We start from the raw sequence: 26,676 nt of genomic DNA, 5'->3' as shown, positions 1-26,676 counted from the left end.
TGCTCCGCTAATCTACTCGTCCTTTGACAATGACTCTGGCATCCCCGGTTTTCGAGCATGCCTCGAACTCTGATTACTGGGTCGGCACAATCTGACAGCCCGCCCATTCATAGCTTACGTACAGCAAACGCGGCCGGATTGGGAGTCTGCTACGGGGGCGAAGAGGGTCAAATTGTCGATTCCTTTGTTTGCTCCTGTCGACATTAGCAAAGACAAACAAGATTCTGATCGGCCTAAACCCTCCACAACACGGACACAAGCAGGATTGGCTGCGAGACCTCACCAACGGAGGAAACTAACGCTGCGGGTTCCCTGTCTCGCCGCATCCGAGGGGTCCTCAATCATCCAAGGGTTTCCTCCACAAATACATTGCCATGAAGCACCAGCACTGGCTACAAAATCTGGCACCAGCGTGAGGAATTCTCCAGCCCAACGCAGAGTAGTGCAAGGCGCTAACTATCATACTATGTAGAAAAAGGTACCTTGACACCAAGCCGCTTTGACTCGTCCACGCTGGAATCGGTTGGTTCGCCGACTCGTCCGAAATCCCCTACGTCTCGAGGCATCCCAAGTTTGGATTCAAGGGCGCAAGCCTCTTTCACAACCAGCCGGCCGTGGCGTCTCCTCCGCTCCCACCGCCATTGGCCAGTCGTCATGAGACATAATTAGACGGAGGAGAGAGGCAAAAGGCTTTCCATGCCGACTGGGCGTCTGCAAAGCACCCTAACGGATGCTACTGACCGAATCACGCCGCTCGACTCGTTCTTCCCTGGTGAAGTACCGGTGGGACTGTCTGTGCATTGTGCGTAGTTTGTCTGCAGCAGACCTGGAGTAGGTGGAGCTATCTCCCTGCCTGGTCGAGCCAGAGGGCCCTGACATGGAATCAGCCGTGGGACTCCCGGTCTGATCTGCTGCAAGCCTGCATCGAGCGCCCCGCGGCACATGCAGATACAGAATGGCGCTAAAATGAAGAAGACTCTGATATATGATGGGGAAGGTTCGTCCGCCATCAAAGTCAAGGCGTCCCTTGTCCTTGCTCTATCTTATGTTACTTCGGCACCACTCGGTCGTACACACAGCATCTGTACATTCTTCAGCACGATTTTTTCAACATGGACGCCGCCAAGGAACGAAATACCAAGCGGGAGGAAGAGGAGGATAAGTCGGCGGCACCATCCAAGATCTCACGCCTGTTCCCCGACTGGTTGATTTGGTACAAGAAGCCGGAGTACAGGGACTTCAAGGAGTATGCCACCGCCATTCGGACGGGAAGGAGGCCCTTGAGTAGGGACGGGAGAGATAAGAGTCCAATTCCAGTACGGTTAAGTTTGGAGAGAGTTCTGAACAACCAAACCTGTAAGCATGCCTCTCAAGCCATACTGCGACCGACTATATGGCCAAAAGCTGATCTTTGTTTTATGTAAGGCTCGCCAATGTCGTTGTATGACTTCTACATGTACCTCAAGTACATCGAGTTCTCGCCCGAGAATCTTGAGTTCTTCGTCTGGTAAGTGACACTTCAGCCATTGACACGACTGCATGAGCCATGGTCTGACTGTCCTCGCAGGTTCCGCAACTATGAAGGATCGTACGCAAAAACTGGAAGTCTCAACAACTTCCCCATCGAGAAGGATATCGACCAGTCATCTTCATCACGGGACAGTATGGCAGATAGTGCTGTTGATGCAGCGGGCATGAAGCTTCCCTCTATCCAGATGTCTGAGTTTGAGTGTGATCCCGAAGCAGGTGAGTGTTATTCCTCCATTTCTTTACACCCTCAGCAGTATCTAACTTATCCAAAGCCAACGAGACCATGACCAACATCGTTCACCTCATCGCTCCGGAAGCCGCTTGCAGGCCCAACAGCAAAGTCGGTCCGAACGGTCGCGACCGTATCAAGTCCTGGGCCAACGCCTGCGCCAAGCCCATCTGCGCCAACAATGTCCCAGCCGTTATCCCTACTCGCATCGCCCCGAACTCGGCATACCGCGTCGAGCTCAACGCCGTCGTGAACACATTCCTCGTTCCTGGAGCCGAGAAGGAGCTCAACATCCCGCCTGCGCTTCGCGATACTGCCCTCCTCAACCTACAGCACTCCTCCGACCCGATCCACCTCAAGCCAATCGCAGATCACGTATATGGCCTCCTGAAGAACTGCTCCCACCGTAACTTTGTCCGCCTCGGTGTCTCCAACGGAACCTTTGAAACTCTCTGCATGGCCACCAGCGTTGGCATCGCCCTCACCATTGGAGGCTTCCTCTGCGTGCTCCTCAAGGCCTTTGTTCCCTTCATGGGCGCCAACAGCCGATGGAATGCTTTTGCACCCTGGCCAATGTGGTTTGTCGGCATGTCGCTTATCTTCTCAGGTCTGCGAGGTAGCTGTTTCTTTCTATTGCTCTTCACGAGACGTCAGCCTCTGCCCTGGGAACGCTTCGACGACAGCGCCTCTCTTCTATCGCAACGTTCTGGTCTTATGAAGTTTGTCTCGCGAATGATGATCTTTGATCGCAAGATTCGTGTCAAGGATGTCCATCTGCGCAAGCTTCAGCATAAGATTGTCCTTCAGGCCATGGTTGGCGGCGCGGTCTTTGCGTGCTTGAGCACGTTGATTTTCATTTTCCTGCCGATCTGGTCGCAGACGGTGGTGCACCGGATGTAACAGTTGTCTTCGCGAAGCTGTACTATGACGGAAGTGTTTTGATGATATATATACTCTTTTAGGATCTAGCGTGTGATATCCCTGGGTGGTCGAAATCGATTTCTATCCCCTTTGTTTCTATACAACGTTGTCTTCATTTCATTTTATGTTTGTCAAGTATGATATGTATTTAGATCAGACAGAATCAAAGCAATGATGGTCACACTCAGACCTATACTTTTTCACCTTACAATGTTTACCATAATCCTTCCATGCGCGGACAACTGTCCCCTCTCTCAAGGTGCTGAGCCTAACCCAGCTCAAGAACCCCCTATTCTCCCCCTTACTGCAGTTAAACATGCCTACATTACATCGGCGCATGTAGCGCCGTATATCTTCCGAATCCCGAACCTCTGCGAATCCGCGCTGGTATACATCATCACTTTCGTTTGGGGACAGCTCTTCTGTCGCCTAAAATTTCCTTTCCCGTATTTGCTGAATTGATTTAGACAGTTTCTTGAGCCCTCACATTGTTTAACCCCAAGAACCAGTTTATTCGGTCTGGATGCCCCGATGTCATGGAGGCCCATTCTGATCTAGATGTTATCCTTCTTGACATCATGGCCCCAGCTTGGGGATAGGACTAGCAGACTACTATGGTCTTGTAGCATTCTGACAATTGTCTTCTGTCAGTGGTGAGCGCGGACCTCTCCTGTCCACGAGAAATCAGAGCAATCCATCTATGAAAATAGCCCTCAGGCCTGAAACTTACTTAATGCCTTTCGATAGCATCATAGTTACACATCGACATCGCATGCTGGCTTGAAGCAACTCATGGGCCTCTCAGGCTTGGATTTTCTTCCTCAACTCAGCCATCTTTCTTATTCTTTCGGGAAGGGCGACACCACGCTCTTTTCCTCACGATATCAAGCCCCTTCCTTCCGCTGAATCCAGTTGTTAACCACCGCCGCAATCTCCAAACTGTTCTTCTCCAAGTGCATAAAATGCCCGTTTCCACGAATCCCAATTTCCCCCAGCTTAATCCATTCCGGCTGCCCACCAACCTGCTTCAGATAATCCACAGTACAGTGATCATACGTGACATGTACACTCGCCTCCGTCGTAACCATCAAATACGGCACGCTCGCAATCTTGGGCAGTTGCCGTGCCGGCTCCTTTTGCCGGTAACAACTCCGATGCGCCAGCGTATCGTTCCCCACAACCTCGGTCTCGAGCTCCGCCGCGCTGGCGGCGGGAGGATCGTAGTCGAGAGGCGTATTCGTCAACCCCCACGCGTTCGTCGCTGAGCGGCTCTCGAATGACCAGAATGGGACTGTCGTGCCTTCGAGGTTGATGTTTCCTGCAATGTACTCCGGACAATCATTCGATAGAAGAATCGTGGCGCGGGCGCCGATGGAGTGCGAGATGAGATACGCCTTCTCGCCCAGCAGCGAAAGAAGCTCGCAACCTGACGCGCGAAGAGCGTATTCCTGCGGAACCCAGCTTGTAGACAGCGGGAGGATAGTCTTTTTGAACTGCTCAAATGTTGGGTCGCCTTTCTGCCCAGTGCCGGCCCACTGGGTATGGAGGACAGCTTGCGGATAGGCGCCGTATGCCTCGACGTGCGTGAACCCCTTTTCCACGCCCTCGGCCGCTGTGCCGGCGATCATGGTGAAATTCGTGAGGTTGTTCTCTGTCGAGCGGCCGATGGCGGCGGTATCGACGAGGTAGACTGTGTGGCCTTGTTGTAGGAAGTAGGTTGCCCAGCCTGGGCGGTTGTCGGGTGTATTGAGCCATGTTACGCCTGTTGTTCCGCCTCCGTGGAAGAAAACAATAGGTTTCGGTGTTGTGATAGTGCTGCGGCGGCGGGTCCGGCTGGTGGTGACAGGAACTAGTTTTTCGACGTAGAGCTGGTCGACTGTGACGTTTCCTGAGGTTGTCTCGATGTAGCGGCCTCCAAGGTAGAAGAAGTCGCGGGTGTGGGCGGCTTCTTTGGAGGCGCATTTCGTGCTGATTGCGTTGACGCCGGTGCAGTTCCCTATGGCTAGGGCCTGTGTGGCTACGACACCGAGGGAGAGGATTGAGGCGATTGAGAGGCGGACCATCTTTACGCGGAGAGGGACAGCCGAAGGTTGAGGGATACGACTAAGAGGACGGATCGAGTGCGACGCTGTGGTTGACGGAGATCGGGGTCATGGTTGTTAAGTATCCGGTGATGACGGGGGCTGTCGACTGGGGTTTTTGATGGCGGCCGCCCAGAGGTCGAGATCCTCTCGGGGCTCCATTTCTCGAGATTGCTGGCCTAAGGAATTCTCCAAGGGGCGGAGATGTGGTTACATTCGCGGGATGGATTCGTGGAGATGGCGATCCACAAGGCCCAGGGCCTCAGCCCGAAGGTTGATAGTGGAGCGAAACCGAGCGTCTCTTTTGGCGTTGCGGTGATATCTTTTTGAAATTCCCATGGCGAGATACGCGATCCATACTATCGGGTTTTTGGTTTGAAGGGACACTTGGGAAGACATTATGCGGATGTCCCATTTGCCTTTGCCAAGACGGAGGAGAGTTCACCGGAAGGTGGATCTTCGGCGCGCAGAAGCCAAGGAAATGACGGGCCGGGGGTATTGGCTTTTTGGGTAAAGTTGGCCCCACGCCTCGGACCGTTTCTCCGGGGCGCATCTGTAAGCGATGGGACTTTGGTCAACCTCATATGTACGTGAGGGTTTGTATCCACGTGGCGGGTGCATCAGAAATGCTGTTCACATTGAGCAATAGAGAAAACCAGAAGAGTATCATTCGTCTTTCAAGAATGTCGGCAACACTTCAAAGAAACAGTCAGGATAGAGAACCAAGCCCAAACGAATTGGAAGAAGGAAAAAAGAAATGTACGCAGAGCGCTGAGGGTGATTTGAACCCACGAGATTTCCAGATGGCCATACAAATTGGGCAATCGAATGCCAGTCTCCACGGGACGTCAACCGCTCAACCATCTTCCGGCGGTAAGTCACTTCCAGGGTGAAAACATCTTCCTCTCTACTGGGTTGACTTTTTGAGCATTTTTTGTCCCTATATACCCCCCTTCCCCACTCCACAGAAATACCAGGCAGTCACAATACGACTGCCCAGTGAGTATTCTACTTTGTCACGTGGCCTTGGATTGCCTCTTGCCTCAACTGTTGGTTCAACCTATATCATGTTAACTAAGGTAAGGTACGATAAGCCAACTAGCCTGAACTTCATTTCCGAGCAGCGTTTGCAAGTGATGAGATCAATCAATTTCTCCGCCTTATGATCCTATAGTGACCATTCTTCCTCGTCGTGCTGGCCACACAGGCTAAAGACATGTTCCGCCCGGGAAAGATCTTAACAGGGGATCTGAAAATGGCATGATGAATGTGTATAATGAAGCAAAGGGGCAGAATCGTAAATTAAAGGCGAGTGACAAAGTCATAGCGCCAGGGATGTCCCATTCTCCCGTCCCTTAGTCCATACGCCGAAGCTCCCTGGGAATTCTGGGATCTATGTAAACCGTGTTCCAACAATACTTAGCCATTGTCGAATCACCAATAGACATAGCTGGGCAAGCTCAGAAGAGGCTTGCAGAGATTCCTGGAGACATCGAGATGGCATTGATTATTTGGCGCACAGGAAGTCGCTTGTTGGACGGATTGAAGGCTGATTGAGAGAGTGTAATGTGACCAACGTTCAGCTTCAACACTTCAAAATCTGTTTGTATGAATCGACAAAGAAATTGGCAAACCTGGACTTGCAAAAGTCTTGGATCGACTCTGGCAGGATCTTTTGACTTTGGGAACTTCTTGGGCAGGTATCACCTCGTGGATGTAAAGGCTCCTTCCTGATTTCACTCATCGACGCGGTCTAACAGGTGAAAAACAAGCGAAGACGCCCAACGCGTCTAGATGAGCCAAATCATACTCACTTCTGAATAGTCTGGGCGGTCAACGCACCTTCTGCTCTGAATAATTTCTCCCACCGCCTGCAGCCCTGCTTCCCGAACTTTTCAAATTTTCCCACAACATTCAACCTTTCCTGACCTCACTTCTTGTTTCCCACAACACCTTCCCCTCCACCCATCCTCCTTAACACCGCGACTTTGCATCACCTCGCATCGCAAAACTCATCGCACCTTTCCTCTATTGGATAACTTCTCTCATCCTTTTCACTCGACCTTCTTCGAACCGTTACTCAACCGAGAATCGATCAGTCTGCATCAACCATCCTAACTCAAGACTAGAGTAATTTGATCCCTCTCCCAATTCTCTCCGTCCGGTCTTCGAGTACTAATCCCATGTAGATCATGTCGTTCAGAAGCAGCCTGATTACTTCCGGCTCTGGAGGCATGGGTAATGGCGAGGCAGCTCCCATCTGCGCCGACCAGAATGCCCTCACCCGAATTCCTGGCCTGATCTTCGAAGTCGGCGACAACGGTCGCATCATCGCGCAGCGGGGCACTCCTCAGCTCAAGCTCCTCACCCAGGGCTACGCGAATGACACTCCGACCCGCGACATGGCCAAGCTCATTGCGCGCCGTGGCGCTGATCTTCTCGCCGCGTACTTCAAGGTCGTCGCTGCTGCCAGCAACGGCAAGAACGCCCTGGTCGACCAGAATCACCACCTGGCCTGGGTCCCCGCTCTACGAAGCCTGGTCAAGGAGAAGAGATGGACCGAGTTTCTGGACGTCAAGAATCACCACGTCCAGGCTGTATTGATCGCCATCGGAGACGCTCGCAAGCGCTTCATCGACGAACTCACCGTCACCCCCGCTCCTCCCAACCGCGAGCATTACAAGACCTTTCTCGACCTTGTCGATCGCTTCAATGTCGATCGAATTGGCCAAACGGGCTCCTCTAGCTCCTTTCCGGCTGTTACTGCTGCTCCGGTCGCCCCTGCCCAGTCCGCCCCTACCGTCCCGTCTGCCTTCCAGATCTCGGCGAACCATCTCCAGTCTACTGCAGATCAGATGATCCGGGATGCTTTCGCTGCACTCCAGATCAGCGACCAGCAGATTGATCAGATCAGCAACGGTCTTCAGACCTCGGCGGACCAGCTCCAGGCTGCCGTGACCAAGACAGTTCAGGACGCATTCGATGGTTTCAACGCCAAGGACAAGGTCATTGAGACCATCACTCAGCAGACTAATCAGGCCAACAAAGCTGCTCGAATGGCCCAGACCGAGATCACGGCCCTCAGAGCCAAGTATGAGAAGATCGAGGATGAGAAGCAGAAGCTCATGGAGAAGAACGCCGAGGCTACGGCCACCGCCGTGGTCGCCTCTTTGACCGATACCATTACTGGCGCTGTGACTCATGCTATGGCTGAGATGGAGGCTGCCGAGCAGCACGGTAGCATCTCCGGCCAGGAGATGCTGTTCGCCCACATCGTTGATGACCTGAATGAGCTTGAGGCTCTTCGAGGCGGCGAGGATGTGGAGTGGGCTGCCGATGACCTTGATGACTACAAGGAGAAGCACAATATTCCTGATTTCTGATTTGTACACCAAGAGGTCTCGATGCCGGTATCCCGTTGGAGGAAGATGGAAGGGTCACTGTTGTACATGTCGGCACCATCGGACAAAGGAAGGGTTGAAGAATACGGCTATCAGGCGTTGGACTGGTCTAATTCGAGTATATGGGTGTGATAGGTAGCAAAAGCTCCTGGTCTATCAGTCGATATATCTGCCTCTCTGGCGGTCTATGATCCAATGACCTCACGCGTCCACCTAAGGATGCCCTATCCAAAACAATGACAACGTAACCATCCTCATCAAACCTTCTTAAGCTCAAACCCACCAGCCTGAACGTACCGCGCGGAAGCAAACACCCCCGCTGAAGCAAGGATCGAAAACCCACAAAACAGCTGTAGACCCAAATAATCCCCTCCCCGCGCATCGACAATCGCACTCGCAATCGGACTCCCCGTAAGCGCGCCAAACGACTGGAACGCGAAAGCCGTGCCAGTCCTGGCGCCAATCTCTCGAATATCTGAAATCTGGGCAATCAGCGTCGGACCGATGGAGGTCAGCCCTGACGAGAGGAAGCCAAAGGCCGCTGTGAAGACTAGAATGCCGGCGTTGCTCTTGATTGGGATCCACAGGGCCAGGCACGCGATGCCGGTGAGGGTGGCGAGGATGATCATGATGTTGTAGCGGCCTATTTTGTCGGCTACTAGGCCTGGAATGACACGCCCGATTAAGCTGATTGAGAGGTCAGTGGGGGTTCTTTGGAGTTGTGAAGGCCCTGAAGAGGGGCTTTAGGACGTACCCTACGGCATGCATGATGGGCAGCAAGTAGATGACCAAACCGTCGTCCATACCCTGCGCCTTGGCTTGCAAGATAACAAAGGCGTAGGGAACAAATAGACCCCAGAAGACTAAGAATAGACCGAAGACAGTGGACATCATTGTAGGTTCCCGAATGCCCCGGAAGTACTCCTTCATGTCCACGGGCTTCGTCTGAGGTGCCAGGCGGGACCTTACGGTGAAGCACGCGATTGCCAGAAGAGAGAGAAACATGAAGCCAACGGCACGCATCGCCCACGGGAACCCAACACTCTCAATCATTCGCGGGATCATGATTGGCAAAATGACGCCACCGACAGAGGACCCAGACATCATGATGCCGAAAGCAGTTGCACGACGACGATGGAACCATGTTACGAGGCATGACATGCTCGCGCTCGTTACAGCGCTGGCGCCGATGGGACAGACGATGCTTTGGGCGAGGAAGAAGTGGAAGTACTCGGATCCCAGGGAGACCATCATTATGCCAAAGACGTAGGTTATCGATCCACAGATGAGAAGCCACCGTGGACCCCATTTATCAAAGGCAAATCCCCACTGCGTTAGTTGTCAGTGGATCATAACTGATTCGGGTCGGAGAAGTATTGGACATACGACGATGGGCATGAAGTTCAAAGTCCATTGCATAAAGCTGGTAATCCACGATATGGTGGATGAACTGTATTCGCGAAGGGCATCGGTCACATAGTACGTTTGAAAGACGCCAATGCTGTTTCCCAAGCCAAAAGTACAGAACAGAACGCACCAGGCCCCGAAGAGTACAATGAGAGCCTGCCTCCCACCTTCGGGGTAGTCATCCGGATTCGCACCGGTGTCAGCTACGGATGTCGTTGTCGAGAGACCCTGCGCGGTGGCCGCCATCCGCTCGGGGAAGTTCTCCAGATCCGTGCGGGGGTGGGATGCGGAGGAAATGCGCCTTTCCTCGAACCGGTCTGGCTGGTGGGGGTCGGAAGCATTCTGGCGGGTCTCGGGCCCTGGCTCCGAAAAAGCCGCTTTCTCCATCTGCAGTTTGGACGCGAGAACGCGGGGGCAAGGCTTCGGAAAACGTCTATGCGTAAAGATACTGCAGTTTGCCCCAAAAGCCGGCGGGATGGGGAAGCATCGTTTGCTTGCTCCCAGCTCTAATTCTGGCACACGAAACCTTAAGTATTCAAGCAAGAGAGCGGAATCCGGAGAAGATTGTGGATACATGTTGTGGGGGGTCTGGGGATGACGATCCTCTTTGCAATCTTGCCATGCAAACTATTACCTAACGTATTGTTGGTTCGGTGGTTGTTGGGGTGAACGTATTTCCACCATTCACAGTGTGAGCGAAGCCTTCGGAAATGTCTACCACTAGGGATGACGTGATTGCTCGGCATTGAGGATTGACAAACACAGAATTCTGCAAGATATGGCAAAGAATTGAATAGTTCCGTCGCTTTGAGCCCAGTGCCACGATTTTGGTGATACCTGGTTTGTACTCACTCTTTGACGTTTGGCTTGGCAATTAGTCGTTTACTTCGGAAACCAATTATGTGTTCCTCATGTCGTTAATGATTCAGGGATTGATACAAGATGTTGTTCTCCCTTCATTCACCTGCAAGCTCTTGAGTGAGCACCGTTGCTTCGAAGGACGGACATAAGTCGGCAAGAGTTTCAGCGCTGTTAACGTTGAAGACGTATTTGAGATGAAGAGAGATATAATTAAATGGAAAACGATTACCAATTCACCGACTTCGAGCTGCTGTTCGTCCTCTGAGCAGTTGTTTCGTTCACGCTAGCTTTGGTTCATCACAGAATCTGCCCGGTAATCGGAAAGCAGCTCTAAAATGCTGAAGTCATGTTGACGACTGTTTCTCTCTTATGATACTTGAAGTTCCATATAGAGTACCTATACCGTTGATGAAAAACATAGACTGGAGCTAAAGCTTCAGAAAGCTAAACCTTGGACCGTACTTAGGGAAGGCACCTCCGGGCTAGTGCCTTCCAAAGTGAACCTGACCATGTTTCTTGCCTATAGGCAAAGTGGGGCGACGGTGAATAAAATCTTGCTAGGAGTATTCAGGAGGCATATTCTAGATGGTTTGAGCCCTACTGATTGCATAGTTTGACCGCCCTGGGCCCTCTTTTATAATCCTCACCTTCGCGTAACCACTTCGCTCCTCTGTCACGTCTCAGCTTAACAGCACCCTTCCTCTTCACATCTCTCCAACTTCCGTGCGGCAGTCTTTTCTTCGCCCCGTGGCGTACCTACCCTACACATCAGCAGTCTCATCTTCTATACCTTTGAGAACAACTATTCCGCGATCATCTCTTTCCCACCGGAGTGATTCTCACCAAACACCTTCGTATTTCCCCATCTCAACTTCCGCGCGACTATCGCAGACTTCGAGTATCGTCCTGACTTCAGGTTAGTCTACCGCCCTTGATCGCTACAAGCGTAATTCATGTCATCCGAAGCTAATCTTAATCAGACAGTCCCATGATAGAGATGGCTTTCAACGGAACTTCTGCCAACCCCCCTGCCCCTCACGAGATGGGCCCCGAGAATAACAACCAGCCGGGCCCTGCCACAGGATCTTCCACATTCACTACCCATGACAACCCGGCCGCCCCCGCTCACCAGGGCATATCCCAGGCTGATCACGCGGGCGATATGGAGGAGAAGGAGACGAAGAAGATTCAGAACCTCCATGCTAAGCTTCAGGAGGAGCGTAAGGCTCAGATCGAGGAGAAGAAGCGTGAAGAGGCCATTTACCAGGCCGGGCAGGCAGAGAAGGAGCGCCTGCAGAAGGAGGCGCAGGCTCAGAAAGACCGGGAGCAGAAGGCTCGCCTGCAGAAAGCCATTCAGGCCACTCCAGAGGAACGTGAAGCTTACGAGACGTCGCTGGAGTATGCTGAGACGTCCAGACGTTCTGAACGCCGTAGAGCCGAAACGCTCAGCAGCATCAACGGCTATCTTAAACGCCAAGGTAAAAAGCGCAGATGATAAGATGTTGGGGAGGGGGGGGGGGGGGCTTTCACGATGATGTATCTGCTTTGAGGGAGGAAAGAAGGAACAAATGGCGGTCTTCTTATCTTCGAGGCAGGTAGAGACATTCTTTGAAGATGCAAGGAGGACGTGAGGCAATTTCTAGGGGCCAAGGTACAAACTTGCACATAGCAAGCACAGAAAGGGGAATACTTGTGAAGGAAGCGTGTGTCTTTAGTGCTACAGCACTTTACCGACATTCATCACGACCGATGCAGATCATAAAGAAAGCGACACCTCTATTCCTTCCTCTAATCTTGAATCAAATCCGGGGCGGGGAGATCCCATTCATCTTGCATTGCTGACCATGATCATGAGAACTTCGTCTTTTCCACTGACGGCTTGCTGTTACCGCTGACAATTATTTTGAAAGACTAAGGCAAGAGAGAGACTCACATGACCGTTCTGTGCAATGCAAAGACGCAAGTCTCATTATTTGTCGTTGAGATGGCATCCTTCTAAAATGTCTCACAGTGACGACGCAAGTAAAGAAATTTCTAAGACGGAAAGACTAAAGACCTCTCCTAATCAGCCTTCTAGTCCTAGGACCATCGCGTGATATCGCACCCAATCTACAGACCTATATTTCCACCATCTAGTACCTACCAACAGAGATGTTCTCACGCATCCAAGCCTCTTGTTCAGCTGTCCACGCCCATCCCGTTGTGGTCCTGACCTGATGTATTTCAGCCAGATGATTCTTGGCATCAACTCACAAATGTTTGGGGAAAGCCGAAGCATCCAGCTCATGAGACGCGATTCATTGGTCAAATGCCCTGAGAAGGCGGGAATTCTGGTGATCAGACAGCTGCGAGAACTTCGGGTTCGCCTTGTTGGCAAGGTACTCCTTCTGGCCGCGTGCATACCTTTCGATGAGATCACCCTATCTGTTGTTGCTGACCTTGACCTCTCAAGCTGGGACCCGGTGCAGAAATTGCGAAGGAGTTAGTTTATATGAGAGACACAGACAAGGTCGCTGGAGGAAGTGAAAGAAGATGAATGTGGAAATTATCCCATATAGTGAGACCAAATCACCTTTCCTTCATGCCTGGGGGTATAGTTCATTCATTAATAGTAACTAGAGTGATGGACGTAGCAGTCTCCAGTGTACGAAACAGCCAAGATGTAACTAGTGCCACGTCTTTGTCTTTGATTGACCTGTGGCCATGAAAGCAATGATAGTTTCTGTGTTCATCATTGAAGTGGAAGGAGCCATCAGAGCCGGAGGGGCAGATGCTGGGTGAACGGGCCCGACATCCTGATGACGTTGGTATCTTCTAACCCGATAGCTATTCATCCATCAATCCTTCGCCTCAAATTGCAGCATGTCAGTGGTAGAGAAATTGTCTGCCTTGAACGCAATACATCGATCGATTGACTTGAGGAGTCGGCAGTTCTGGCGATCATTCAAGTATGGGAGCTTCGAGACTGATGGATTCTCAAGGTAGCTCATCCGCGCATTGGTGAAAAGCTGAACAAGGTCTCGGATCTTCTTGGCAGTGACCTTTGTCTTCCACAAAGGGTTCTCTTTGGAAAGGAATCGTTGTAATTTGTTCCAATACTGACGCCAGTCCATGATTGAGTCTTTGTTCGCATAAAGAACTCCAAAGACGATGGAGAACAGGTGCTCAACTCTGTAGCAGACACAGGACGGCATGTCGGTAGGCTCAATAGGCAGGGCTGGTGGGCCGGGGAAGAGTAGGTCCTGGTTGAGACCGAAGACAGTGACAGAACCTTAGTTCTGCTCAGTGATGATGATGTCTGGCATGTCGAGGCCAGGATACTTCAGGTACTTCTGGATTCGAAGAAGCTTGGGTCGATATGAGCGCCCTTAGCGCTTTTTTTGGGGCCCGGTGTTTTTTAAATGACCAAGGTGAGTGATCGATTGGACGGCTTTTAAAGGCAGTATTAGTTCTTATTATTATTCGAGATGAGCCCGACGAGGTAGACTTACAGCTGGAGAAGGCCTGAACTGCAGAGAGAACTCGCGACTGGATTCTCGGCTGCTCGGGATAGGGATATCTTCGGACTTAATGCCAGGCGGTAGGGACACAACATCGTTCATCTGATAGATATTTGGTGAGTAGAAGAATTGCAGTGTTAGGTAGACTACCGTACCTTGAACGTGCTGGGCTGTTGACGTAGGCCCGTGACCTCAGCGCAAATATTTTGGTATTCCTGAAAAGTGAGTCGAAAAGATTGCTGTGAAGTTCGGTCTGAAAAAACTTTTATAATTAGAAGAAAAGAATTTCTGCGTCTCTCACGACCGCGGTAAGGAGTGGTGTGTGAAGCAAGTGATTGAGTTAGTGAGGGCAACAACAACTCCCAAGCACGGGCCCTCATGATGGGATCAACAGCTTCACTGTTCCCTAACTGGGAAGGAGCTGAGTGCCTGGATAATATATCACACCTTCCCTCCAGCAGTTCATCAACAGAGTCCGCATTCTTTCCCCTTTAATTTAGTAACGAAGATTCAACTGAGGTGGAACCGCACAGAAAAGCTGCTTCCTTTTCACTGGAGCCAAGGCTTGGAATACCTCAACAACCAGCTGCGTCCCTACAAATCAACCTTGGCTCAACTTCCTCCACAATCTACCTACTATACCGTGTCATCTTATCACTGACCTGGAGAATAGATTGGAGGTCTGTTGGATTGAAGCGACATATATGAGCGTTTTCAGATCATTGGCGACTCAATAGACGGTTCAAGAGGGACATGAGGAAGATCATTTGCCCTGATATCTGTCACTTAGAAACATGATGTTAATCATTTGTTGAATAGGAAACGTTTAAACAGGTTGTCTGCAACGGTTTGTCCCAAAATTCCAAAGGGTCAAATATCGCACTGGGAAGAGTTCGACAAACTGTCCAGAAACAGGCCTGTCGCTCCGGCTGTCTGATTACACAGTGCATCGCCCTGGCGGGAGTCACTGCAATGGCATCGGAAGCGACCCACGCCAAGTTCACCTTCCATCTGAGTACGGAAGACAGTCTCGCGAGACCTATCTAAGAAAGAGTCCCGGAATGCCTAACACGGAGTTTACGGAGGCTGATCGAATACTCCGGGCGGCCTTTCCCTTGAGATCAAGGCTCTCAGAACTCCATTGCACGGGAGCGTGCACCGATCACAAATACAAGAGTCACACTCAACCTTGACACCCCAAATCTATGACTCCCGTATTCGGAAGCCCGACCCTTTTCAGCTTCAGTGTTTTGGCGCCTGCGTTCTTTTCTTGCCCAACGAGACCGGACGACGGCCGACTCGGAGCCCGCGAGCCAGAGATGTAGAACGGCGGCTTCGGGCTTTTTTGGATCTTCTGAGAGTAGGAATGAGCAGCAAAAGTCTTTTGGCTTCGTTTTCGCTGTTCGGTGATGCTTGGACTCAGTTCAATCGCGCTAGCGCTGTTCGTCTGAGACGTTCGAGACGAATGTTCCACTCGTCCGATACCCCACGAGAGAACGAAGGAGCTCATGCACTGCGCTGCGCCAACGGCCAAAAACCGTTCCTCGTGGCACGAGCACAGAGGACCAAAACATTCTTGTCAGGATCTGCCGCCGCAATGAGTCGTCTGGAAGCTCCAACGGAAGTCGTCCAAATTGGCCCTTAACAAAAGACATAATGGGCAAAACCGAACAAAAACCTTCGGTGCTTCCCACACTACGTACCGATTATCTCGTTTCGACGACACCCTCGAATCGAAGCAACGAACACTTGATCTGGAAGATGGGTGGACCCCTGCAGCGTGACAGCCTCTCAGACTCGGGATTTGACTACTTCAAAGGTCATCCCCAGTTGTCGGAGAGTCCAAGGAGATCGCGTACGTGATCTCCCGATTGGCTTCAGCCTTCCGCTTCCGAAATGCAACCATTGAGAAGCTCTGCCACGGCTGACGGGAGTTTCCTGAGTTGTATGTGACACCTCCATTCTCTGCTATGTCGAATTAGCCTTCTCCCCTTACCCATATGTCATCAGCCTCGATACCACCGTACAAGAAGGTCCAACATTGAGTAAGAAGGAGAATACGACGTATCGACCATTTCCATTCCAGAAACATGACATCACGCATCACCTTTACGCTCAATTGTAGCAAAAGGCCCGCTAACTGCCGATGGCACGGACATTGGTTACAAACGCTCAAGTTAAGCTTTCCTACGCTTTTCTTCAGTCCAGACACAAGCGCCAACCTTCTTGGCAGCCTCACTCGCCAGGCCAGGCACACCACACCAACTTCCACACCGTTACCCATCCCTGCTGGATTTAGAGTTGGGGAATCTGTGTCATCCGATCAGATCCCAACTCAAGATGCAAGGTTGCATTATTCCGCAGCAAGAGGCGAAGAGAGAAGTGCAACAACATAAAGCTTTTGGGTGGGAAGCACTTTATCATCCGAGGACTTGTGCGTTCCTGTTCCCGATTGTCGAGGATGCACATCTCTCCCTCCCGCATGACACCTTCAACCAGACTGTCAACATCTCACCGGTCACCATCAAGATGATGGGCGACTCAGAGGCCGCCGCGGCCGTCGCGGCCGGTCGTGTACCACCGGAAATCAGCCTCGCATACTTGGAGGAAGACAGAGACGGGCCTTCGATGGATGCGTCAATCTTCATGTTCGCCATTACGTTGGTCATCGTCAACGGTCGCGCCTTTTCGCGATTCTTCCTACGGAAAAGCTTTGGAATAGATGACACATTAGCAGTGATATCTATGGTAAGCTAGCCGGGCAGGTCTCACGGAGAGAGCATTGAAGCTGACAACGGCGCTAGGCAATGTTCATAGCCTTCGTTCCACTGTGCATCATCCTCATCAACATCGGCTCTGGTCGACATTTTGAATTCATCCAATTCGTCATGACCCAAGATATTCTGGAAGAGACAGAGATCCTCGACTTCACCGCCCACCTGATCTACACAAGCGCGCTCTTCGTTTGCCGGTTTTCGGGTCTAGCGTTTTATTACCGAGTGTGCGGCGTCCACAGCCGATTCCTCCTCGCAATTAAGGGAGCCGGACTATTTCTGATCGCCGGCTACATCACACAGATGCTTCTCATCATCTTCCACTGTCTTCCCGTGACAGCGATATGGCCGTACGAATGGCAGTCACAATTCAACCAGTACAAATGCCTTCCATGGGGTTTTGTCTACGGAATTAACTCGGCAGTTTCATTGCTTTGCGACTTTGTTCTTTTCGGAATACCCGTAGCGATGTTATGGATGTTGGAAATGACAAGAAAGAGGAAGATTCAGCTTGCTTGCATTCTGCTGCCCGGAATTTTGTGAGTAGTGGCTAGCTGGCCCTTCGGCCGTACACTTACTGACCACTCATAGTGTTGTCGCCATTTCAATCGCCCGTCTCATTTTAGTTATCAACGGTCAATGGCAACCAGACCAGTCATGGATCTACAGCCCGCTTCTCGCCATTGAAGTATCCGAAATCGGTGCGACGCTCATCGCACTCTCCATCCCAGGATTCAGGCCGTTGGCAGAAGAGCTTTTCAACAGAGTAGTCGCAAAGCTAAAGCAGTGGTTCCCCAAATTATTCAACAAGCGTCGGCGGAATTCCACGGTGCATCCCGACTTATGGTACGAAACACCACCATGGCAACAAGACGGGACACCGATGACGGGAGACTTCAAAGCAAAGGACCTTGAAAGAGTCGTTGGGTTGGAGCTGAAGGAAATTCGGAGCCCCGATAAGTCTCACCCAAGTCCTATCGACAAGTACGCGCAATCCAGTAAAGGCAAGGCAAGACCTGAAAGCACGAACATCTGGATGTTTGAAGACCCGGTCAAGGACAAGGATCGGATGTGGTCTTGACCACAAAAACGAACACGTCTAATGCCTGTTCGGCTCATCTCATATTGAACGGACAATTGGTTGGGGAGAAGGGGACGGGCTCTGCGAGTCAAACACGATAACAACACGAACAACTCCAGCACACGAATAGGCACCGGAAAGTAAAGTAGACAGACAGCCAGGCGCAAGCACACTACTGCGTCATGTATACGATGAATTATGAAATACCATTATCATTGACAACATTCCATGTTTCTGCCAAGCTGTGTCACCATGTTGTAATCGACGAACCGTCTGGGGTAGCTAAGAATCGCCTGGCAAGTGGCAATTTTGCCCGACTGGGCAGCTCTTCAGGAACAACAAAACAAACTCAGCCAATCGCTTGCCGTGCCGACAGTCAGCATTCCAAGAAGATCAGACACCTCAAAACGAATAAAAAGACACTTTCGATGGTGAAAGCTGAAGCCCAACTTTCGAAATCGACGCGCCAAATGTCGACGGGCTTGAAGGGGCCAAGATGAGCAGAGTTACGTTCTCAAACACGCGCCCATACAACTCCCTTCAGCTTCGGAAGCAGGCACTGCAAGGTAACGGAATCATCGTATTGGGAAGCACTATAGCCGCGGATAAGGGGTCAGAAGGCAGAGCAGACTTTCGGTCTGATTCGCCAAGCTGCGTTACGGATATTTGAGTAGAAGCTTGCTGGGCGGCTTCCCCCTTGGAGATCTTGCAGGGTGAACCCAACCGCGAGAGACCACAAATTTGACTAGCGGGGCCTTACGAAAGCTTATTTCGACGATGGTGGTTGTGCGCGGGTCTCTCCGCGTTTTCCTCGCTGGGCTGCATATTGGAGCTGGGACAATCCCTTCTATCCGGCTTGCATGTGTTCCCCGAATCGAACATTTCTCCGTCCATCTGTCACGTCCACTTCTACATTCGTCCCCTTTGACCATCCACCCCGTCCACCCCATTCCATCCAAAGATTTTCCGGCGTCATCCATTTACCCGCCATACGCCAAGTCGTCAACGGTGTTGCAGAATTGGAAGACTGATGTGGTTTACTCATCAGTCAGTAGGCGCATCCCATCTCGATGGACTTGCTTGACGGACAAGAGTGCGTGCGGTGTCTCGCCTGGAGTCGTGGAAGATGCCGCGGAAAGACGCACGCGCGGCGGAGCTCGGACTGGATCATGCGGAAGGGAAATGGAATGTCTTTGCACACTTTGGCACATTGCTCTTCATAACCCACTAATCCCGTAGGTATGCCCGTGGCAACCTACCCAGGTGGAAGATTCCCCCTTCGATGGGCAGAAGATGTCCAAGCGGATGCGCCAAGTTTCGAGAGTCATTAAATTGCAAAAGGTTCTCCATATCGAACGCCGTGTTAGCCGCGCCTTTTCAGAGCCTAATCAATCGTCACCAGACCCGATCCGAGGAGTTCTGTTGGTCAGCATACCGAATTGCTATCAAATTAGAGATAGGCTCTGTGACGGACTTTCGGGTTATTACCCCGCCTCACCTGCACGTTCAGGTCGAGTAAAGAGGAACAAGTTCTGCGCCCAAGAGTTCTCCATGGCTTGACTCGTTTGGTGCATCTCGAGGAGAATTCCCCCTTGTTTCATGTTTCAACATTCTCTCCAGAGCAGAAGAAGGGATGACCCTCGGCACCCCCACACCTCTTGCGGGATAAACGAGGTGCCCCCTGGAAGCGCATCTCAGGAACCATCCACTCGGCAACCCATGATCAACAATTTGGCATTGGCGCCGTGAATCGCGCAGTGGCAGCGTGTTCAAGGAACTGGTCTCGACTTGTTCCCGCCTGACTGCTGCCTTCCTTGCATTTTTTCCCGCCTCTCACTCTCCTTTCCCCCTTTTCGTCCATATTGTCAAGAAACTTTGCAAGAGTAAACCCGCCAAGCAAAGGCCAAGCCGGTACCACATACTCCCTTGGCCCTTCCCTCCATGCCTCCCTCATACTTCATCCTCTCTATGGCTTTCACGGGTGGAACAAGCTTTGGGCGTTTCTCGGCGCTAAATAAGCTTGCAACGCATCCGCCTTCTTCCCGTTGTGGGGTTCCTGCAAAGCCTGCATTTCCCCCCTTTCAACCCCTTGTCCAGCTTCCTTTTACCGCTGTCGTGTACGGGGTTCTTCTTTGTTGAACTGGGACAGACGCCAGGCATATCCCTTATAGAAGTGTAGGCCAGCTGGATGATTTGCGCCATTTCGGTTCGTTCCTTCGGGTGTGGCGGTTCAGAGAACGAATCTTGTTCACGTTGTTTCATTTCGTGTAGCGAGGGAGACTAGAAAGGATTTGAACCGCAGTGAGGCCCCATCCTTTCGGGGAAATGTTTACTGGGTTGTGATGTTTCCGGGATTGTGTGACTTTGCATGTGGCCTTTGCGTGGCTGGGTCTTGGCGAATGTGAGGGATCTGGTGAGACGGCCTGATAGACGTTGATTATGAGGTGCCTGTACCCACACCGGAAGTTCTTGTGGAGGCAGTTCGTGTGAGACGTACGACAGATCTGCGGGAGACTCGGAGTTTAGGGTTGACTGGCAGACTGGCGCAGCCTTTCCACGAACTCTTATCCCATCAGCCACGGAACTCCGTAAGCTTCAAGGCTGCGATATTATGGCTTCGGTATCCCACAGTCTGCAGATGATGAGATATAAATGAAGTAATGTCCGTTGGAAGCTGAGTCTTTGCCGCCTTGGCAGCTTGGCGACTAGCTCTTCGCCGTCTAAGAATCGACGTCGCCGAAGATGTATCCCGGAACAGAACTCACGCGGCAGGTCGCCGGTAGCCAGCGATGACGATCTGAACTTGATCTTTGTCTGCGCACATAGTTGGGTCGACCCACCTCAATTGACTTCGTTCTCGTTATTTTTTGACAGAGTCGCCAAGGCTTGGCAACTACGGCATGTCGAAGATACCGTCTACGCTGTATTGAGGAATTTACATGACGCAGTATCTCGACAACAACTGTGACTCCATCTTCGAGCATGCCTCAAAACAGACGTATTGGGCCTTTTGTTACTTTTGTACCCAATCCGGGATTGTTTACGACTTGGGTGATCTTTTGCCTTGATGGATGTGCGGTTTGAGAAGTCGGCGATGTCGTGTAGTGTTTCTCGTGGCGAACTATCTTCAGTCGTCAACAAGGATTTTCATTGTTAGGAACTTTGCTAGCCTTTGTCTATTCATGACGTGTGGTTGTGTTCTATCTTCTAATTCTCGTTACAAACACGAATGTAGGTCTACGTCTTTTGTTTCAGCAATGCTGGACTTTCCCATGAAGAAGAGCGGCATTCGTGTCTTTGGACCTCTTACTGAGCATCAGTATATCTGCTTGGTCTCATTTGGCATCAGAAAATGATAGAACCACGGTCTATTTGTTATACTGCGTTCAATTAGACTGGTGAGTTTCGACAAACCGCTGCGAGCCTGGAGATACATAGTCTCAGGTTTTACTTATAAGAAATCTAGAGTGAGCCCACTTTCACCCGAGTCTAAGCATCAAGCTAGCGGGGTTGATTGGGGCTTTTTATTGACCTCTTGCCATCATTTGAATTTTTGTTGGTCATTGTTTGCGTAATAGAAAAGTGGAAGACTTACAATAGTCCGGCTACTTGACGACTTTCTTCAACATGTTAGCTATATCATATGAGAATGATGACGCTACCTTTTCAGCTGAATGTGAAAGGTGCACCACTCCATCTGTCTGCCGCTGATGCAGGAATACGAAAAGTGCCTGAGGTGAATATAACTTCATCTAAACCACGTGACCATACAGTCAGAGGCCTTCTACGCGAACTGTGTATTTCCCGTTGTTTACGTTTTCCGCCAACAACGCCGTACTGCCCTGGTTTTACGTCTCACTCACAACACCAGTCGTGTCACCAATTCCTCTACTTATTGCATTGCACTGTTGCCCGCTATCCGACTTTTCGCATTGCGAGTCATCATAGCCTTAGCGCACCCAAATCCAGGTTATAGCCATCTTCAGATATTCTACGGTAAGCTACGGCCTCATCCAAATATTGCGATTAATGCTTGTCTGATATTTTCTTGCCGTACAGTGTCGTCCGAGCCCCTTGTGTCTGAAAAATGCCTCCAGTCACCCTTCTCACCACGCCCGGGGCACGCAACCTCAATCACAAGGTTCTTGCCAAGATTCCTGGGCTCCTGTTCCTCGATAACGGCGACTTCCTTCTAGGCGATGAGATGTCATGCGCCATGTTGCTGGGAAAGACGATGAAGAACGACCGCAAGCTCCCCAAGAACCCGAACGCCATCAAGTTCTACATTCACAGAATCTCCAAGAGACTCTATGGCCTCATCCTGGAGGCGAAAAATCATCTCTTTGAGCTCAAGAAGGGAAACACCAGCCTCCGTCGCATCCTCAACAATCACCGCCAGCAGGAGTTCTGGACCTTTGTCTTTGGCCAGCTTCGAGTGAACCGCAGATGGGACGTCTTCACTCCCCACGGCCCGCAGGTCGAGGCCCTCCTTGACCGCTTCTGCGACGCTCGCAGAGATTATCTCCTCGCCCGCGCTCCCAACGCCGCCGACGACGAGGCTGCTAAGAACCCCGTATTCAGTCCCATGCTCGAGGCCCTAGATGCTTAGATCGCATCCAAGGCCGAATTGGTCGGCTTGTTCTACGCCATCCCCGATGACTCCGACCTTCTGTTCGCTCCGTCCCCTCCAGGCCGGGCCCTCTCGCCTGTCGACGACGCCATTGCCAGCGCCGTCACTGTCGACAAGAAAGAGTCCCCTGACACCACTGCCGAGGAGCAGGAGAGTGAAGAAGACGATACTTCCCTTAACAGTTCTCTTGTGACGATGCAGCTCTGGGCCATCGTCCGGCCCATCGTAAACAGGGAGAAGGAGAGACTTGGCCTTCGCACCTACGAACACAACGAGTTGGCCGAATTCCTCCGCATGAACACCAAGTAATGGCAATTAGTATGAACGGGTTTCATATGCGTATGGCACGAGATATGGAGGATTGACACGGTTGGACATCACTTGATAAGATCATGCAATCCGGTTGTGAGGGTTTTGGTTCATTACCTAGGAGATCTACGCAAATGCTGAAGCTTTCTTGTCTGTGGGCCTATTGATGAGATATGAAATACAGCTTTGGATGAGTGGGTAATTATCCCGTAAAACACGTCTGTCGTAGGCTGAACGTTCCACCTGATTGTGTACTCCCAAAAAGGCCTTTTGACATCTCCATGACTTATGTACGATATGAATGGGCTAATTGTTGCTAAACAACCTTCAAATCCATCGTCAAAGATGCTGCATAGGTCATTGTGTTTGAAACCAGATTTGATTAGGCCCCTAGCTTTCCATCAACAAACGACCAGGGAGGACGTGTCGCCGAATCTCATCGTGGTTTGACTGTCGCGTGGTCGACTAGTATCCTAGGCTGCAGCGACCTGAAGTCGGAGTGGGGGTACTTATGTCAAGTTGACTGAGAAATTCGCAACCCAGGGGAAGGGGGGCAGGTTAGAGTCGGATGGTGCAGATGTAGGGCCCCTCTGCATGAATTGTCGGCGCCGGTAGCCCCCTTGTACCAAATTGTCTCTTAAGAGCATGGGTTCGAGTCTTCATCGAAGCATTTTTTTTGGGGAACTTTCCGGGCCTGACGAATTAAGCGGGGTACCTATACCTAATTGATCGGTAAATTCACACAACCCAAGGGAAAGGGGGCAGGTTATTAGCTGGATGGTGCAGCTGTTGGGCCCCTCTGCATCATCACGGGTGCCGGAAGCCCCCCAGTACCAAAACGATCTCTCAAGAGGTCGGGTTCGAGGATCCATAGGAGCAAATCCTTTCTTCTTTGTTTTGCTAGTAATGACAATGCCGTGATCCTGTTTTCCAACGATCGCGACCGCGATCATCGTAAAAGAGACACTCTAGCTGCTACAAGAACCCGATTGATAACCATCTTCTCCTTGGATGTGAGATGATTTTTCTAGAAGCAAAACCTTTACGAAGCTATATACTCTCATTTGACGCGTGACAGCGACTCCCTTTTCTCCCGGCTACTTACGGCATTTCCATTGAGTAGGTGGCACACAAAAGCTCCAAGCCGCGGAAGCAGGACTCCTCTTTGATTTAGCTGTGGCTCGACACACCTTTCAGCTGTGCTGCCAATGGCTGATTGTTAACAAGAGCTTGGTCTGGGCACTTCTTGCAGCATCTATCGTGGATTCATTGTCCAGACTAAAGCAAAGTAATGCCCCCCCCCCCCCCCCTACCTCATTATGCTGAGCATCAAAGGGTATCAGGAGGCGGCGGCGTGTCTCACAATCCACAAGATATAGCCAAAGATGACGATAATAGAAGGATCCAAAGTGGATTACATTAGGCTCTGGCAAAGCCATGTTGGGACACATCCCTTCGTCGTTGAATCAAAGTGGTGGAGCGAGAAAGATGACAGTTCGACTAAAGTTTGTGGATGCAGCGCCACGCCAGAGCCCGTCCCAATCATTTAACGCGACACGTCCCAAAAGGGTACTCGCCCCACCTTTGGTGTGCTCCCTGCCCCGGACCCAGTTGTGAGGGCTGCCCCTCCTTCCCACGCAACGCCGTCGCAAAACTCCCGGCCTACCACACAACGTAATGGGCGCGCAATGCGCTTCAGTTGGGAAAGGCTCTATGAGTTTGATCATGTTGGACCGATGATCAGGATGCCGCCATAGGTTAAATCAAATCACTCAAGTCCATCACAAGCTCACTTGTCTCACAGAAAGTGACTAAGGCAGTCTGATTGTCTGTGGATACGGAACACCGTAGTCATCTCACGACTCTCCTGGTATTCATGGATGATGTATCCCCAGCCGGAAAACTGCGATTAGTCATCAAGTTGGCAGCAGTACTGACGTAGAGCTCTTGGCATGAGATGCCTCACATCAGCATACCAGCAAGGGATGTTCAGAGCTCTAGGAGCAACCCAAGGATAGCAGTTTTCTTGCCGACGCCCATCAAGGAGGGGACCAATTCTGGCTTGTAGAGCATGAAGATTACGTAATGCAACCATGAATCAAGTGGCGTGAATGAGATACGTCGGAAGCTGAAAGCCATATTGCACCGACTGTCCTAGGGATTGCTCAGCCGACTGTGATAGAGTTCAAAGGCAAGTTCGTGTCTCGTGGATCTGAGATAAGGTGGACGGGGGGACGGGTAGAACTCTTTCATCAGACGGCACACCCAGGTTTCTCAGTGTCACCTGGGCTCCTATTTTTGACTGCTTTCTTGGGCTTTTAATTTTGTAATGTCAAGTGCCAAGTATCATCACATCCTGTCGGACTTCCCTGTTTTCAGCTCAATGCTTGGCCTCCAACTTTTGCAATGTCATGTGACTGACCGAAGGCACCAGAATCCACCTTCATGTCGTCACTGCTAATTCTGTAGAGCATATGCATCCCAGTCACTCATGGTGTTCCGAGACGAGGCGGAGGGATATCTCCCCTTCTGAGGTTCTGCAAGGTCCAATGGCTCCCGCCTGGGCAGGTAGGAACGCCATGTTATTAGATCGTCGTACCTTACATTCCAGGTAATTATTCAGGTTGAGCAGGGGCCCCCCCTCCATGTCAGGTGACCTCGCTGAATGCTGAATGGGAGGGTGAGGCTAAAAGCCTGGATTGGCCCCCCAACATGTGTGGCTGCCCTCGCACCTTCCGCGCGAGGTTTTCTCGCCATCGAAGACGTAGATCCACTCTTCATTACCATAACCAACAAGGCAACAAAGAAAAGGGCTGACCGGACACTTCCTTCTGTCAAACCTTGGATTCCATCTCTTTCTGTCTTTTTCATCCGCAGAAGATTCCAGCGACGGCAGGAACACTTTGCTCGAATGCCGCATAGGAGTTGAAATTTCGTGTCAAATTCTACTTTGGCTTCCAAACTCACAACCACCATCTTTCTCTTCTTCTCCAACTTCATTTTCGTCCTCGATCTCATTTCCATCGCTCCCAAGCCAACGAAACCGCGCTCGCCGCTGTTGCCAGAAGTCCCAACTGGTTTGCAATCCCTTCTTCATCGCGTTCGTCCATCCCAAATTCAACACAATCAAACTCCATCTGTTTGTCGCCCTCGTGAACCTAGCTGAGTTGTTCAAAGCTAACTACTATCTGTTGCAGGCCGCAACGATGCAATCTCAAAGCATCTCTGCCGCAGACCTTCCGGTCGCTCCGACCATGGAGCGTTCAGGTCGAGCAGCGGAGCGACACGGCCTACCAGATGCCCAGCGTACTGGATACCTCATCCAGCACTATATTGCGGAGCTTGAGTCATACGTTCAAGTACAGCAAATGGTCTCCGGGGAGACCAGCTTGATCATTCAGGCGCTTGCCGCCGTCATCACCAACCTCCACAATATCAAAAGAAAGGCTGTCATCACGGCGAAGGACATCGAACACGTCATTGCCGCTGTCAAAGATGCCATGTCTGCGGCGAATGCCAGATCAAAGGCTGCCGGCGTGAAGGAGGCTGGGGCCAAGGCAAAGATTCGGGCGGAGACCGAAGATGAGGGACGTCGCTGCAAGGGTGCAAGCACCAATATCCCCGCCGCCGCTGCCTTCCTCCATATCGTCGACACCCTCGACATTGCCTACTACGAGTTGGGAAAGGCTCTTCAGGCGTCTCAGCTCCGATCTTACCGCACTTTGGAGAGGGAGAATACCCGGCTTCAATTGAATCTCGCAACTCAGGAAGACACGATTGCTCGTTTGAAGCAAGAGATTGTGGAGCTAAAGGTATGCTTCCTGCCTCAGACTGTCAAGCCTGCGACCCCACTGACTAGATACAGCAGTCCAAGGACAGTTCGTCTGAGGGGAGTTTGATTAATCTGCTCGACTAGCCATGGAGTCATCCGTTGTGGTGAGACCGGTTGGAA

At 51.3% G+C, this 26,676-nt stretch overlaps 9 protein-coding genes across 9 annotated transcripts; 6 read left to right on the top strand and 3 right to left on the bottom strand.

The window, feature by feature from the left end:
- Nucleotides 1-1,112: 1,112 nt before the first annotated feature.
- CTAM01_09390 (uncharacterized protein) lies at nt 1,113-2,659 on the top strand (the record flags this gene model as incomplete). The annotated part of the gene is made up of 4 exons (XM_060525409.1): nt 1,113-1,356; nt 1,426-1,507; nt 1,568-1,746; nt 1,803-2,659. 4 exons carry the CDS (start codon nt 1,113-1,115, stop codon nt 2,657-2,659), a joined length of 1,362 nt encoding a protein of 453 aa, XP_060379865.1.
- A 905-nt stretch (nt 2,660-3,564) lies between these two features.
- CTAM01_09389 (uncharacterized protein) lies at nt 3,565-4,743 on the bottom strand (the record flags this gene model as incomplete). Its single annotated transcript, XM_060525408.1, has 1 exon — nt 3,565-4,743. One exon carries the CDS (start codon nt 4,741-4,743, stop codon nt 3,565-3,567), a length of 1,179 nt encoding a protein of 392 aa, XP_060379864.1.
- A 2,210-nt stretch (nt 4,744-6,953) lies between these two features.
- CTAM01_09388 (uncharacterized protein) lies at nt 6,954-8,144 on the top strand (the record flags this gene model as incomplete). Its single annotated transcript, XM_060525407.1, has 1 exon — nt 6,954-8,144. The coding sequence occupies one exon, from the start codon at nt 6,954-6,956 to the stop codon at nt 8,142-8,144; it is 1,191 nt and encodes a 396-aa protein (XP_060379863.1).
- A 275-nt stretch (nt 8,145-8,419) lies between these two features.
- Nucleotides 8,420-9,956, bottom strand: CTAM01_09387 (riboflavin transporter MCH5; the record flags this gene model as incomplete). Its single annotated transcript, XM_060525406.1, has 3 exons — nt 8,420-8,849; nt 8,917-9,491; nt 9,549-9,956. 3 exons carry the CDS (start codon nt 9,954-9,956, stop codon nt 8,420-8,422), a joined length of 1,413 nt encoding a protein of 470 aa, XP_060379862.1.
- A 1,471-nt stretch (nt 9,957-11,427) lies between these two features.
- CTAM01_09386 (uncharacterized protein) lies at nt 11,428-11,925 on the top strand (the record flags this gene model as incomplete). The annotated part of the gene is made up of 1 exon (XM_060525405.1): nt 11,428-11,925. One exon carries the CDS (start codon nt 11,428-11,430, stop codon nt 11,923-11,925), a length of 498 nt encoding a protein of 165 aa, XP_060379861.1.
- A 1,342-nt stretch (nt 11,926-13,267) lies between these two features.
- Nucleotides 13,268-13,624, bottom strand: CTAM01_09385 (uncharacterized protein; the record flags this gene model as incomplete). The annotated part of the gene is made up of 1 exon (XM_060525404.1): nt 13,268-13,624. One exon carries the CDS (start codon nt 13,622-13,624, stop codon nt 13,268-13,270), a length of 357 nt encoding a protein of 118 aa, XP_060379860.1.
- Nucleotides 13,625-16,270: 2,646 nt separating this feature from the next.
- On the top strand, nt 16,271-17,785 carry CTAM01_09384 (uncharacterized protein; the record flags this gene model as incomplete). Its single annotated transcript, XM_060525403.1, has 3 exons — nt 16,271-16,678; nt 16,735-17,243; nt 17,296-17,785. 3 exons carry the CDS (start codon nt 16,271-16,273, stop codon nt 17,783-17,785), a joined length of 1,407 nt encoding a protein of 468 aa, XP_060379859.1.
- Nucleotides 17,786-21,872: 4,087 nt separating this feature from the next.
- CTAM01_09383 (uncharacterized protein) lies at nt 21,873-22,724 on the top strand (the record flags this gene model as incomplete). Its single annotated transcript, XM_060525402.1, has 2 exons — nt 21,873-22,358; nt 22,407-22,724. 2 exons carry the CDS (start codon nt 21,873-21,875, stop codon nt 22,722-22,724), a joined length of 804 nt encoding a protein of 267 aa, XP_060379858.1.
- A 3,206-nt stretch (nt 22,725-25,930) lies between these two features.
- CTAM01_09382 (uncharacterized protein) lies at nt 25,931-26,640 on the top strand (the record flags this gene model as incomplete). Its single annotated transcript, XM_060525401.1, has 2 exons — nt 25,931-26,536; nt 26,590-26,640. The coding sequence occupies 2 exons, from the start codon at nt 25,931-25,933 to the stop codon at nt 26,638-26,640; spliced, it is 657 nt and encodes a 218-aa protein (XP_060379857.1).
- Nucleotides 26,641-26,676: the final 36 nt, after the last annotated feature.

The sequence above is a fragment of the Colletotrichum tamarilloi genome, assembly GCF_030869305.1.
Source record: "Colletotrichum tamarilloi strain Tom-12 chromosome Unknown Scaffold_37.1, whole genome shotgun sequence".
NCBI lineage: Eukaryota > Fungi > Ascomycota > Sordariomycetes > Glomerellales > Glomerellaceae > Colletotrichum > Colletotrichum tamarilloi.
The sequence above is the reverse complement of the archived record's forward strand: the minus strand, read 5'-3'. Positions and strand labels throughout refer to the sequence as shown.